Below are 13756 nucleotides of genomic sequence, written 5' to 3'. Positions count from 1 at the left end.
ACTTACAAGCATTAGTTCATTTAATTACCACATATTTAATATATTCACTCTAAATAGTAAGCATTATTGTATACCAGACATTGTTCTAGATACTGAGTGACACAGCAGTTTATATTATAAAGTCACTGCCTCCATGGATAATGAAAAAGCAAGCAAAAGGATTACACAATTTTAGTCAGAGAATAAATACTCTGAAGAAAACTAAAGTGCAGGCCAGGCATGGTAGCTCGGCCTGTAGCTCAGAGACAGAGTCTTGCTCTGTCACCCAGGCTGGAGTGCGTGATGCGACCTTGGTGCACTGCAACCTCCGCCCCCCCAGTTCAAGCCATTCTCCTGCCACAGCCTCCTGAGTAGATGGGACTACAGGCACACACCACCACGCCCAGCTAATTTTTGTACTTTTAGTAGAGACAGGAGTTTCACCATATTGGTCAGGCTGTTCTCGAACTCCTGACCTCAGGTTATCTCCCTGCCTCTGCCTCCCAAAGTGCTGGGATTACAGGTGTAAGCCACCGCGCCCAGCCCATTTTTTATTTTTTTGAGGCAGCGTCTCACTTTGTTGCCCATGCTGTAGTGCATTGGCACAATCACGGCTCACTGTAGCTTCTACCCCTTGGGTTCAATCGATCCTACCACCTCAGCCTCCTGAGTAGCTGGGACCACAGGTGTGCATGCTAATGGGGCTGTTTTTTGTATTGTGTAGTTAGGGAGACATCACTGAGGAAGAGGCATTTGAGCTCAGGCCTGAATGCAGTGAGAGAACAGTTCATTTGAATATGGGGAAATGAACTGCCCAGGCAGTTCATGCTGAGGAAGTGCTGTGGCCCTGGACTGTAATGAACCCAGTATATCATTTTATGTTTAACACATGAGAAACTGGACACTAAAAGGTTACACAGCAAGTGAGTGGAGAGCTTGGAAGGCACACAGTATGATTTCAGAGCTTGAACCTTTGAAGGTTATGCTCTTCTGCTTTTCTTTTTTTTCTTTTGAGACAGTTTCACTCTGTCGCCCAGGCTGGAGTGGGTGCTATCTCGGCTCACCGCAACTTCTGCTGCCAGGGTTCAAGCGATTCTCCTGCCTCAGCCTCCCAAGTAGCTGGGATTACAAGCGCCTGCCACCGCACCCAGCTAATTTTTATATTTTTAGTAGAGATGGGGTTTCACCATCTTGGTCAGGCTGATCTTGAACTCCTGACCTCAAGTGATCCACCCGCCTCAGCCTCCCAAAGTGCTGAGATTACAGGCATGAGCCACTGCACCTGGCTTTTTTTTTTTTTTTTTTTTTTTTTTTTTTTTTTGAGACAGAGTCTTGTTCTTTTGCCCAGGCTGGAGTGCAGTGGCACAATCTTGGGTCACTGAAACCTCCGCCTCCTGGGTTCAAGCAATTCTCCTGCCTCAGTCTCCTGAGTAGCTGGGACTACAGGCAAGTGCCACCACGCCCGGCTAATTTTTTGTATTTTTAGTAGAAATGGGGTTTCACTGTTTTAGCCAGGATGATCTCGATCCCCTGACCTTATGATCCGCCTGCCTCAGCCTCCCAAAGTGCTGGGATTACAGATGTGAGCCACCGTTTGTGGCCCTGCTTTTCTTATGTACCTGAGTATTTTAAAATATTTATTTATTTATTTATTTATTTATTTATTGAGACAGGGTACTCCAGACTGGCTCAGTCAAGGCTCACTACAGCCTCAAACTTGACCCAATCAAGGCTTACTACAGCCTCAAACTCACTACAGCCTCAAACTTGACCCAATCAAGGCTCACTACAGCCTCAAACTCCTGGGCTCAAACTATCCTCCTGAGTAGCTGGGATTATAGGTGTGAGCCACTACTCCTGGCTAATTTTTTTTTTTTTATTTTTACTTTTATATTTTATTTATTTATTTATTTATTTTTTTATTTATTTAGAGACGGAGTCTCGCTGTCACCCAGGCTGGAGTGCAATGGCGCGATCTCGGTTTGCCGATCTCGGCTTGCGGATCTCGGCTCACTGCAAGCTCTGCCTCCTGGGTTCACCCCGTTCTCCTGCCTCAGCCTCCCAAGTAGCTGGGACTACAGGCGCCCGCCACCATGCCCAGCTAATTTTTTTTTTTTTTTTTTTTTTTGAGGCGGAGTCTTGCTCTGCCGCCCAGGCTGGAGTGCAGTGGCCGGATCTCAGCTCACTGCAAGCTCCGCCTTCCGGGTTCACGCCATTCTCCTGCCTCAGCCTCCCGAGTAGCTGGGACTACAGGCGCCGCCACCACGTCCGGCTAGTTTTTTGTATTTTTAGTAGAGACCGGGTTTCACCGTGTTAGCCAGGATGGTCTCGATCTCCTGACCTCGTGATCCACCCATCTCGGCCTCCCAAAGTGCTGGGATTACAGGCGTGAGCCACTGCGCCCGGCCAATTTTTTGTATTTTTCAGTAGAGACAGGGTTTCACCATGTTAGCCAGGATGGTCTCGATCTCCTGACCTCGTGATCTGCCTGCCTCAGCCTCCCAAAGTTTAGGATTACAGGCGTGAACCACTGCGCCTGGCCCCCTTTTTTTTTTTTTCCCCCCGAGACTGAGTCTCGCTCTGTCGCCCAAGCTGGAGTGCAGTGGCCAGATCTCAGCTCACTGCAAGCTCCGCCTCCCGTTCACCCCATTCTCCTGCCTCAGCTTCCCGAGTAGCTGGGACTACAGGCACCGCCACCTCACCCGGCTTGTTTTTTGTATTTTTCAGTAGAGACGGGGTTTCACCGTGTTAGCCAGGGTGGTATCGATCCCCTTACCTCGTGATCCGCCCATCTCGGCCTCCCAAAGTGCTGGGATTACAGGCTTGAGCCACCATGCCCGGCCTTTTTTTTTTTTTTAAGATAGAGTCTGGCTCTGTTGCCCAGGCTGGAGTGCAGTGTCATGATCTCCGCTCACTGCAGTCTCAGCCTTCCAGGTTCAAGTGATTCTCCTGCCTCAGCCTTCCGAGTAGCTGGGATTACAGGCGTGTGCCACCACACCCGGCTAATTTTTGTATTTTTAGTAGAAATGGGGTTTCACCATGTTAGCCAGGCTGGTCTCGAACGCCTGACCTTAGGTTATCCACCCGCCTTGGATTCCCAAAGTGCTGGGATTACATGTGTGAGCCACCATGTGGCTACCATGTGAGCCACCATGTAGTCTCCTGGCTAATTAAGAAATTTTTTTTTTGTAGAGATAGGGTATCACTATGTTGCCCAGGCTTGTCTCAAACATGTGGCTTTAAGCGATCCTCCCACCTTGGCCTCTCAAAGTGCTGAGATTATAGGCTTGAGCCACTGTATCCCACTGATTTTTGAATAATTATGTTCTACTCATTCAATATGTGAATGTCTTGAGTGTTCATAATTTAACTTTGCTTTTACAAAGTATCATGGCTTTAAATTATGTATGATAAAAACTGTTAGGGAAAATCTAATATTCAGTGTTTGATTATGATTTGTGTCATTAGTGTAAATGCCATATTTTTGCAGATTCTTAATGCTTTTCGGACTCCTGATGGCATGCCTGTAAAGAACTTGCAGTTGAAGGAGTATAACACAGGTGAGTTTCTTAACTTGCATGTGGCCTTGTGTTAGGAGGAGTCAAGTCTCTGTCAGATCTCTGCATCATGTGCTACTTAAAATTTGTTTTAAGAAACCACAATTAAAATTTCCAGAAGCCTCCCGTTGGTGCCTCCAAATAACAACCAGCTTTAATCTTAGCTGTGGTTCTTTGTGGATGTTTGTCCACGCATGGGTGATGAGGATGCATGTTCCAGTTCTTCTGAATGCCTGTGATATATAAAGAGAGTGTCGCAGCAATTGCCCTGAATATATTTTATATAATTATTTAACTTGCTATGGATGTTCTTCATGGTGGTGGAATGTTTATGTTTGAGCCTAGTAGGATTTAATAAGCTTGCTCTATGTAAAACTTTACATTCATTGCTTCAGAGTAAAATTTATAACTTCCTAGAGAAATTGTACAAATTAGTGGTTTCTTTAATTTTCAGTTTTGCTTTGAGAATGGAGTCCTGTTACAGTTATTTTGTTGAAATCCATGAATAGATCCAGAAGAGCTTTCCCTTTGACATCTGTTCTGTGGTCTGAATGGTGGATTAAACTTTTCAGAATATCCTCCTAGCCGTATTTCACAGCACCAATTTCAGTCATTTCCTTTAAATCTTACTACAGTGAAAGTAGGCAAAGGTGAAATGCCAAGAACTCAAGGTTTTTGACCAATATTTTTAGAACTATATATAATAATAAGTGGTTTAAAAATAAAGGTAATCTTTAGGTGACCTATTTTGCAGAATTTTAAATGGAAGAGAATAGAGCATGAGTCTTCACAGAACTTAGAATTTCAGTAATTTAGTTAAAGACATCTTCAAGTAAGAACATGTCATATTTTGAGGATATAATTTACTATTAGCAGTTTATCATGGGATAAAAATTTTGCATTAACTAGATAACTTCTTCAGAATGCTTCTGCAGAGGAAAATTATCCACAAAATAAATTTTGATGCTTGAAAGAATACGGTATTAAGTCCAGAAATAATTTGTTCTGTAATTTGAGAACAAGCTCAGGAAGTGTTATTTCTCAGAGAGCCAATTTTTTTTTGTTTTAAAAACATCAACCCTAAAGGCCGGGCGCGGTGGCTCAAGCCTGTAATCCCAGCACTTTGGGAGGCCGAGACGGGCGGATCACGAGGTCAGGAGATCAAGACCAGCCTGGCTAACACGGTGAAACCCCGTCTCTACTAAAAAATACAAAAATTAGCCGGGCGTGGTGGCGGCGCCTGTAGTCCCAGCTACTCGGGAGGCTGAGGCAGGAGAATGGCAGGAACCCGGGAGGCGGAGCTCGCAGTGAGCAGAGATCCGGCCACTGCGCTCCAGCCTTGGTGACAGAGCGAGACTCCGTCTCAAAAAAAAAAAAAAAAAAAATCAACCCTGAATTTGTGGAAACATGACTAAGAGTAGATATATTGTTCTTCTTGGTATCTCACTTTTGTTGGTTATATTTATTTTTTGCATATGCCTCATACATGCTTTCTTTGGGAACTCAAGGTAGAATTTACAGGCTGGAGATGCTTTTTAACTCTCAGGATGATAACCTCAGTCTGGTTTCATGAATTGTGCTTTCATTAAGTATTGATATGTTTGGAAAGAAGATGTCTTAATATTTAAATAGCTGTTCAAACTCCAGTTTCTTTAGTATTCGTTGACTTTCTAATTGTCAAATTTGTCAGCACAGTAAAAATTGTATTAACATATAGGGTCTAGAGAGGAAGTTCTTAAATTTGCTGATTGTGGTAGCTATTAGAATTGGCAGACTGAAGACATTGATACACATGGGAAATCATTCAAGACAGTGCTTGAAAATAAAACGAGAAACACCTTTCAGCAAATGCAGTCTTTTCTTGGCATTCTATTAAGTTGTGTTTTTTGTTTGTTTTCGTTTTTTAGTGAAATGATTGGATTACCAGTTTCATGTTATCTGTATTACGTCTCTATGTGACAAATAGGATGAACTTTTGACAATATCAGCCAGATCATGTTACTCCCATGTCTAAAACCCTCTTAGGGCATTCATCTTCACTTGGAAGAAATTCCCAACTTCTTGTTTTGTCTTACAAACTCATGCATGAGCTGACCCTTGGCAGTCTGATCTCATTCAGTACTACTCTCCACCTACTCTATTTTACTGTAGCCACACTGAGCTTTTCTCTTGTCTTTGACCCATATAAACTTCTTTCTGTGTCAGGGTCTTTGCACTGCTCTTCCCTTTGATCTTTACTTGTCTTCTGGGGTCTAGTTCTTGGCTTCAGTTTCACCTCTCTGAGGCCTTGTGTCACCCTCAAATCTGAAATCATCTGATAGTTGTTTTCCATCATATCCTTGTTTGGATCTATCACTGATATTTTTCTCAGTGGATCTATCACTGATTGGATATTTCTATCACTGGTATTTTTCAGTTGGGTCTATCACTGATCTATCACTGGTCACTGATTGGATTGAATCTGTCAGTGGTATTGGATCTATCACTGATACTTTTCTCAGTGGTTTTGTGTATCTTATTTCTCTCACTAGAGAGGAATGTCAGCAGGAGCCTTATTCCTTCTTGTTTCCACCAGTGACTGACATTCAGTAGGTTCTCTATATGCATGGAATAGATTATTATTTATGATGTTTGTGAAGAGCAGCTGTGATTTCCCCTCAGATGAGGAGCATTAAAGGGTAGTGTATGTTTCACAGCAGTGCAGCTTAGGTCTTACATATCTGCTAAAGAATATGTCTTGGAACAATCAGATGTTCTGAGAACTATAGTGTTTACTGTTAAAAGATCATATGTGGTAGTCAGGCATCGTGTTGCGCACCTGTAGTCCTAACTACTTGGGAATCTGAGATGGGAGAATTGCTTGAGCCTAGGAGTTTGAGGTCAGCCTGGGCAATATAGCAAGACCTTGTCTCTTAAAAAGAAGAAGAAAAAAAAATGTGAATCTTAGTAGTAACAGTGACTTAAATTTTTTTTTATAGGAGAAAGAGTCTTACTCTGTTGCCCAGGTTGGAGTGCATTGGTACAATCATAGCTTACTGTAACCTCAAACCCCTGGGCTCAAGTGATCCTTCTGTCTCAACCTCCAGAGTAGTTAGGACTACAGGTGTGCACCATGCCAGGCTAATTTTTAAACTTTTTGTAGAGGCGCAGTCTCACTATGTTGCCCAGGCTGGTCTCGAACTCCTGGGTTCAAGTGATTCTCCTGCCTCATCTTCCCAAAGTGCTGGGATTACAGATGTGAACCAGTATGTCCACCCAAAAAGGTGACTTTCATAGGTGAAAACTGGCAGTCAATATTTTAGGCTGAGTGATGACCTACAGAGACCATGCAGGATGGATATTGCTCATAAGAGGGGAATTGTAGAGTACAGTCTGTCCTTTTAGTTGATGTAATGGAGGGCTGATCTATAACATGGGAGAGAAGATTAATGCCTCTTCATTGACTCTAGTAATGTATTAGTGTGATTTTTGTCTCCTCTAGAGCTGTATAAGTACAGGGTCACAATTTTATATAGAAACTGTGAGGTTAAATGAGCTTATGAATTTTTCAAGTTATAGAAATGTAGTTTACATAGATCATATAGGAATTATATCTTCCAGGGGAATGTGTACTGAGACATAATATGCTGCAAAATTATTAATATTGTCACTAAGAGGAGTAAATAAAGACTAAAGCGACTCATTATGGTGTAGGCCAGGACTTGCCTCAAGATGACTTTGTTGAAGTTTACCAAAAAACTTGACCTTTATGGGATTTTGGAATTGTAGATAAGAGATTTTAGACCTATATGTGTTCTGTATATTTGAATTTTTCTTTTGCCATTTACAAATACATTATAACCCCATGAACTGTAAATTATCTTGAGTTACATGATTATTTCTGGAAAAAGTACCAGAAGTAAAATGTCTTTTGGTGACTAGATGAACTCTAGTATATGTATAAAATGGAATACTGCTCAGCAATAAAGAAGAAACTACTGATGCACCCAACAACATGGATGAATCTCAATGGCAATATGCTGAGTGAAAGAAACTAGACTCATAAGGATATATACACTGCCATAAGGAGGAATGAAATACTGATGTATGCTACAACTTGGATGAACCTTGAAAACATTATGAAAGAAGCCAGACACAAAAGACCAAATATTGTACAATTCAGTTTATATGAAATATCTAGAGTAGGCACACCCATAGAGATAGAAAGCAGATTGGTGCTTGCCAGGGGCTGGGGGAATGGGGAATGACTCCCTAATGGTTATAGTACTTCTTTTGGGCTGATAAAAGTGTTCTGGAACTAGGTAGTAGTGATGGTTGCACAACATTGTGAATGTACTTAATGCTTCTGAATTGTACACTTTAAAATGGTGCATTTTATTTGATGTGTATTTGCTTACAATTTTTTTTTTTTTTGAGATAGAGTCTTGCTCCTGTCACACAGGCTGGAGTGCAGTGGCACAACCTCAGCTCACTGCAACCTCCACCTCTCGGGTTCAAGCGATTCTCCTTCCTCAGCCTCCCAAGTAGCTGGGATTACAGCTGTGTGCCACCACACCTGGCTAATTTTTCGTATTTTTAGTAGAGATGGGGTTTCATCTTGTTGGCCAGGATGGTCTTAAACTCCCGACCTCAGATGATCCACCTGCCTGGGCCTCCCAAAGAGCTAGCATTACAGGTGTGAGCCACTGCGCCCAGCCAGCTTACAATTTTTTAAAAAAGGCCACGTATTATATGTGTATGTGTGATTTCACTTATGTGACATTCTGAAAAAGGCAAAATTTTAGGGATTGGAAATAGTGGTGGCCAGGGTATTGGGGGAGGAGTTAACTATGAAGTGGAAGCATGAGGGAATTTTTGGGCATAATGGAATTGTTTTATATCTTGATTGTGGTAATGATGTATCAATATTAAATTCACTGAGTTGATAACTACTGTGGTTATGTTAGAGAATATCTTTTTTCTTTTCTTTTTTTCTGTTTTTTTAAACGGAGTCTCATTTTGTCACTCAGTCTGGAGCATAATGGTGTGACCTCGGCTTCCTGCAACCTCTCCCTCCTGGGTTTAAGCAATTCTCCCTGCCTTAACCTCCGGAGTAGCTGCGATTACAGGCACCTGCCCCCACTCCTAGCTAATTTTTCTAGTTTTAGTAGGGACGGGGTTGCACCATGTTTAACAGGCTGATCTTGAACTCCTGACCTCAAGTGATCTGCCCGCCTCGGCCTCCCAAAGTGCTGGAATTACAGACGTGAGCCACCATGCCCAGCTGAGAGCATCTTCATTCTTAGAAAATACATACTGAAGTTTTTAGAAATAAAGTACTGTGATGTATGCAACTTTCTCTCATGGTTTTGAAAAAAATACTTGCTATAAATGGAGAAGGGAGGAAGAGAGTAATGATAAAGTAGATGGATCACAATGTTGTTAATAGTTGAATCTGGGGCCAGATGCGATGGGTCATGCCTGTAATCCCAACATTTTGGGAGGCCAAGGTGGGCAGATCACCTGAGATCAGGAGTTTGAGACCAGCCAGGACAGCTTGGTGAACGAAACCTGTGTACTGAAAATACAAGAATTAGCCGGGCGCAGTGGCGGGTGCCTGTAATCCCAGCTACTCGGGAGGCTAAGGCAGGAGAATCACTTGAACTCGGGTGGCGGAGGTTGCAGTGAGCCAGGATCATGCCATTGCACTCCAGCCTGGGTGACAGAGCAAGAATCTATCTAAAAAAAAAAAAAAAAAAGTTGAACCTGGGTAAAGCATATGTGAATCTTTTTCCTATACTATTATTATTGCAATTTTTTTTGTAAATTGGAAATTATTTCCAATAAAAAGTTGAAAAACTGCCAAAGCTGATTTATTTTATTTTTTATTTTTTTTGAGATGAAGTCTTGCACTGTCACCTGGGCTGGAGTACAGTGGAGCGATCTTGGTTCACTGCAACCTCCGCCTCCCGGATTCAAGCGATTCTTCTGCCTCAGCCAACCCAGTAGCTGGGATTATAGGCGCCCGCCAACTTGCCTGGCTAATTTTTTGTATTTTTTAGTAGAGACGGGATTTCACCATGTTGGCCAGCCTGGTCTCAAACTGACCTCATGATTAGCCTGCCTCAGCCTCCCACAGTGCTGGGATTACAGGCATGAGCCACTGCGTCTGGCCTATATTTTATTTTTAAATGATCAGCAGAAACCTTGTAAGCTGAAGACTACAATGAACAGCTTCTATCAACAAGTAAACTATAGAGCAGTTGTTCTCAGAGTGGATCCTGGACCATCATCATCTCTTTACCACCTGGGAACTTGTTGGAAATCCAAGTTCTTAAGCGCCATCCTAACCTACTGAATCAGAAACTCTGGGGTGGTGCACAGTAGTCTGTGCTTTTAAGAAGTCCTCCTGATAATTATAATGTACCCTGAGGACCACCGGCATTAAACTGTTTAGATTCTTTATTCTTGAACTTTTGCATAGTTTAAAAGTGACTTAATTAGCAAGTGGACCTTCTGTAAGTAGACAAAGTTAATGCTTATGTGCTTTAGGAGCCAATGCTGATCACATGCCTTGCCTACCTAATATCAGTTCTCCTGCTCTGCATAGCAGGAGGAGCTATAGTAGTGTTGGTACTATCTTATGACTTCAGTTATATGTAACTAAGGACATATAACTTAGTTGTTTTTTCTGTTTATATATAGTACACTTCCTCCAGAAATCTTGGAATGGTTGTAGGTCTTCTCATTCACACAGTGTTTCTGTGACATATTAATGCAGGCAGAATTGCTTTTGATTTTTAGGTTTATTTGCATACTACGTGGTATATAAGCTTGCTGTGATATTTTTCCAAAGGGATTTAATATCATTTAAGCAAAAATGATGTAGCTTCTGGATTATGTTTCCTAATAAGGCTCAAACATAGAAAGAAATTAATAGTAACTGAAGTGCTACAGAATTACTTTAGTACTGGTTTATTAATTAATGTCACAAAGTTACAGGATTACTAAGGTGGTGTTAGTAGAAAGAAGCAGTATCTTGCTTTAGTCTGTCAGTGTTCTTGTGGTGAATGGGCAGTTTCTGCATTCTTGAAAAGGAAAATTCTTCTTGGAAAGTGGGTGTTTGCAATGACTAGGTCAGTCACTTGGTCTGCTGCCTGGCATTTTGGGTCTACTGAAAGTGACATTGTAGCAAAGGCCTTGTACCTTCTGCATTTCTTTCTTTTCTTTTTTTCTTTTTCTTTTTTTTTTTTTTTTTAGGTAGAGACAAGGTCTTGCTTTGTTGCCCAGGGTGCCCTTGACCTCCTGTCAAGCAGTCCTCTCACCTTAGCTTCCTGAGTAGCTGGGACTACAGGCGTGTGCCACCATGAGTGGTTAATGTAAATTTTTTGTTTGTTTTTTGAGACAGTTTCACTCTTGTTGCCCAGGTTGGAGTGCAGTGGCATGATCTCGGCTCACTATAGCCTCTGCGTCCTGGGTTCAAGCGATTCTCCTGCCTCAGCCTCCCAAGTAGCTGGGATTACAGGCTCCTGCCACCATGCCCAGCTAATTTTTTGTATTTTTTTCGTAGAGACGGGGTTTCATCATGTTGGCCAGGCTGGTCTCGAACTCCCGAGCTCAGGTGATCCACCTGCCTTGGCCTCCCAAAGTGCTGGGATTACAGATGTGAGCCACCATGTCTGGCCTATTTTTTAATTTTTTTGAGACAGAGTCTCCCTCAGTCACCCAGGCTGGAGTGCAGTGGTGCAATCTCAGTTCACTGCAACCTCCGACTCCTGAGTTCAATTCTCCTGCCTCAGCCTCCCTGGTAGCTGGGATTACAGGCGCCCACCACCACGCCCAGCTAATTTTTTTTTTTTTGAGACGGAGTCTTGCTCTGTTGCCCAGGCTGGAGTGCAGTGGCGCGATCTCGGCTCACTGCAAGCTCTACCTCCCGGGTTCACACCATTCTCCCGCCTCAGCCTCCCAAGTAGCTGGGACTACAGGTGCCTGCCACCACGCCCGGCTAATTTTTTGTATTTTTAGTAGAGACGGGGTTTCACCATTTTAGCCAGGAAGGTCTCAATCTCCTGACCTCATGATCCGCCCGTCTCGGCCTCCCAAAGTGCTGGGATTACAGGCATGAGCCACCGCGCCCGGCCCCAGCTAATTTTTGTTGGCTGGCCTAGGGAAGAATCTGTGATTCAGTGCTGCAGGGATCAGGTGACCCTGGTGAGAGAGGTTCTGGAACAAGGGTTAATTTGGTCATTTTTGGAATGACCTGGGATTTGGCTTATTTATTTTATTTTTAAAATTTCCCGCTGGGCACAGTGGCTCATACCTGTAATCCCAGCACTTTGGAAGGCCAAGGCCAGTGGATCGCTTGAGCTCAGGAGTTCGAGACCACCCTGGGCAACATGGTGAAACTCCATCTCTCCAAAATAATACAAAAAAATTAGCTGGACATGGTGGTGCATACCTGTAGTCCCAGCTACTTAGGAGGCTAAAGCAGGAAGATCAGTTGAGCTAGGGAGGTGAGGGTGGAGGTTGCAGTGAGCCAAGATCATGCCACTGCACTCCAGCATGGGCAACAGAGAGAGACCCTGTCTCAAAAAAATAAAATGGTGAATGTAAAATAAAATGGTAGCTCACGCCTATAATCCCAATACTTTGGGAGGCCGAGGTGGGTGGATCACTTGAGGCCAGAAGTTACAGACCAGCCTGGTCAACATGGCAAAACCCCATCTCTACTAAAAACACAAAAACTAGCTGGGCTGGTGGTATATGCTTATAATCCCAGCTACTTGGGAGGCTGAGGCAGAGGTCGCAGTGAGCTGAGATCACACCACTGCACTCCAGACTGGATGACAGAGTGAGACCCTGTCTGAACATAACATAACATAACATAACATAACATAACATAACATAACATAACATCGTAATGTAACATAACATAACATATAAATTTTCAAGGCAGAAATCTTGTAGTCAGCCTTACTGTTTGTTGACAAGGACATGGTCCTGAGCACAGAAATCTCGGCAGTTGATAAAGCCAAGAAGACGGATATTAATTAAAGAAGTTTCCAGATTTTGCATCTTCTGGCGTCTCAGCTAAATGGCTCTGAGGAAGAGGATGCCACTTATCAGTTTTGAGACACAGGTTATATTCTCTTCCTCAAAACCATTTAACTGAGATGGAATTTGCCTCTCTGAGGTTGGGGAAGGTGTTTGAACTCTGTTTACAGCCCTCTGTCAGTTCCACTGCCTTGCCGAGTTCTCTCACCCTTCTTTAGATAGAATTGCTGTTGGCTTCTGTTGCCAAATGCTCTGGTAGCTTTGGCTGAGTCTTCCAGGTTTGATAAGGCTGTATGGGGCTTCCTGTGCCTTTTGGTAGCTAGAAGTCACTGAAGAGGTACTTCTGCTAGAGTGACAAGAAGAAAAGGGTCATTACTCAGCTTGTATAGTGCAGGGGCTGCTTGACTCCCAGCTTCAGTCTAGGCAGGGGAGTTTATTTATACAGTTACCTTAAATGAGCACCAGATAGAGGCCATCTATAAAAACTGTTTACAGGATTTAAAAATACATTGACATTGGCTTTTGCCTTTAACCTTCTGCTTGCAACAGAACATCTGATGAGACCTATGCTGCTCACCGTTTCTAGGTTACATTCTCTACCCTTGCAGTGTAAATTAATTTTTGCGTGGTTCCATGTTTCTTGCTTAGGTTATCTCTTAGGTCTTCTGTCTGATTTAAATGTAAGCCTTCTTAGGACTAGATAGTGGTGATGGTTGCACTACTTTGTCAATATATCACTGAATTGTATGTATTCACTCTTTTAAGAATGAGTTTTTGATATGTGAATTATGTCAATTTTTATTTATTTATTTATTCATTTTTTGAGATGAAGTCTCACTCTTGCCCAGGCTGAAGTGCAGTGGTGCAATCTCAGCTCACTGCAACCTCTGCCTCCTGGGTTCAAGCGATTCTTCTGCCTCAGCTTCCCGAGTACCTGGGATTACAGGTGCATACCACTACGCCTGGGTAATTTTTGTATTCTGTATTTTTTTTTTTTTTTTTGAGACGGAGTCTTGCTCCATTGCCCAGGCTGGAGTATAATGGCATGATCTCGGCTGACTACAACCTCCGCCTCCCGGGTTTAAGCGATTCTTCTGCCTTGGCCTCCCGAGTAGCTGGGACTACAGGTGCATGCCACCATACCACGCCTAGCTAATTTTTTGTATTTTTATTAGAGACGGGGTTTC

At 42.9% G+C, this 13756-nt stretch overlaps 1 protein-coding gene across 8 annotated transcripts in view; it reads left to right on the top strand.

Moving 5' to 3' along the window:
* The window catches only part of RBM6 (RNA binding motif protein 6), a 123450-nt gene that overhangs the window by 32566 nt on the left and 77128 nt on the right, over positions 1-13756 (top strand). For 6 of the 8 annotated variants that reach the window (XM_038003891.2, XM_038003897.2, XM_038003890.2 and 3 more), the window contains one exon: positions 3470-3539. The exons of the other annotated variants lie outside the window; for them this stretch is intronic. In XM_038003891.2, coding sequence (XP_037859819.1) covers positions 3470-3539 — 70 coding nt within the window. The remainder of the gene's footprint in view (positions 1-3469; positions 3540-13756) is intronic. 8 annotated transcript variants of the gene reach the window in all.

This window comes from Chlorocebus sabaeus, chromosome 22, assembly GCF_047675955.1.
Source record: "Chlorocebus sabaeus isolate Y175 chromosome 22, mChlSab1.0.hap1, whole genome shotgun sequence".
Lineage (NCBI taxonomy): Eukaryota > Metazoa > Chordata > Mammalia > Primates > Cercopithecidae > Chlorocebus > Chlorocebus sabaeus.
Note: the sequence above shows the minus strand (reverse complement) of the source record. Positions and strands in the feature narration are given on the sequence as shown.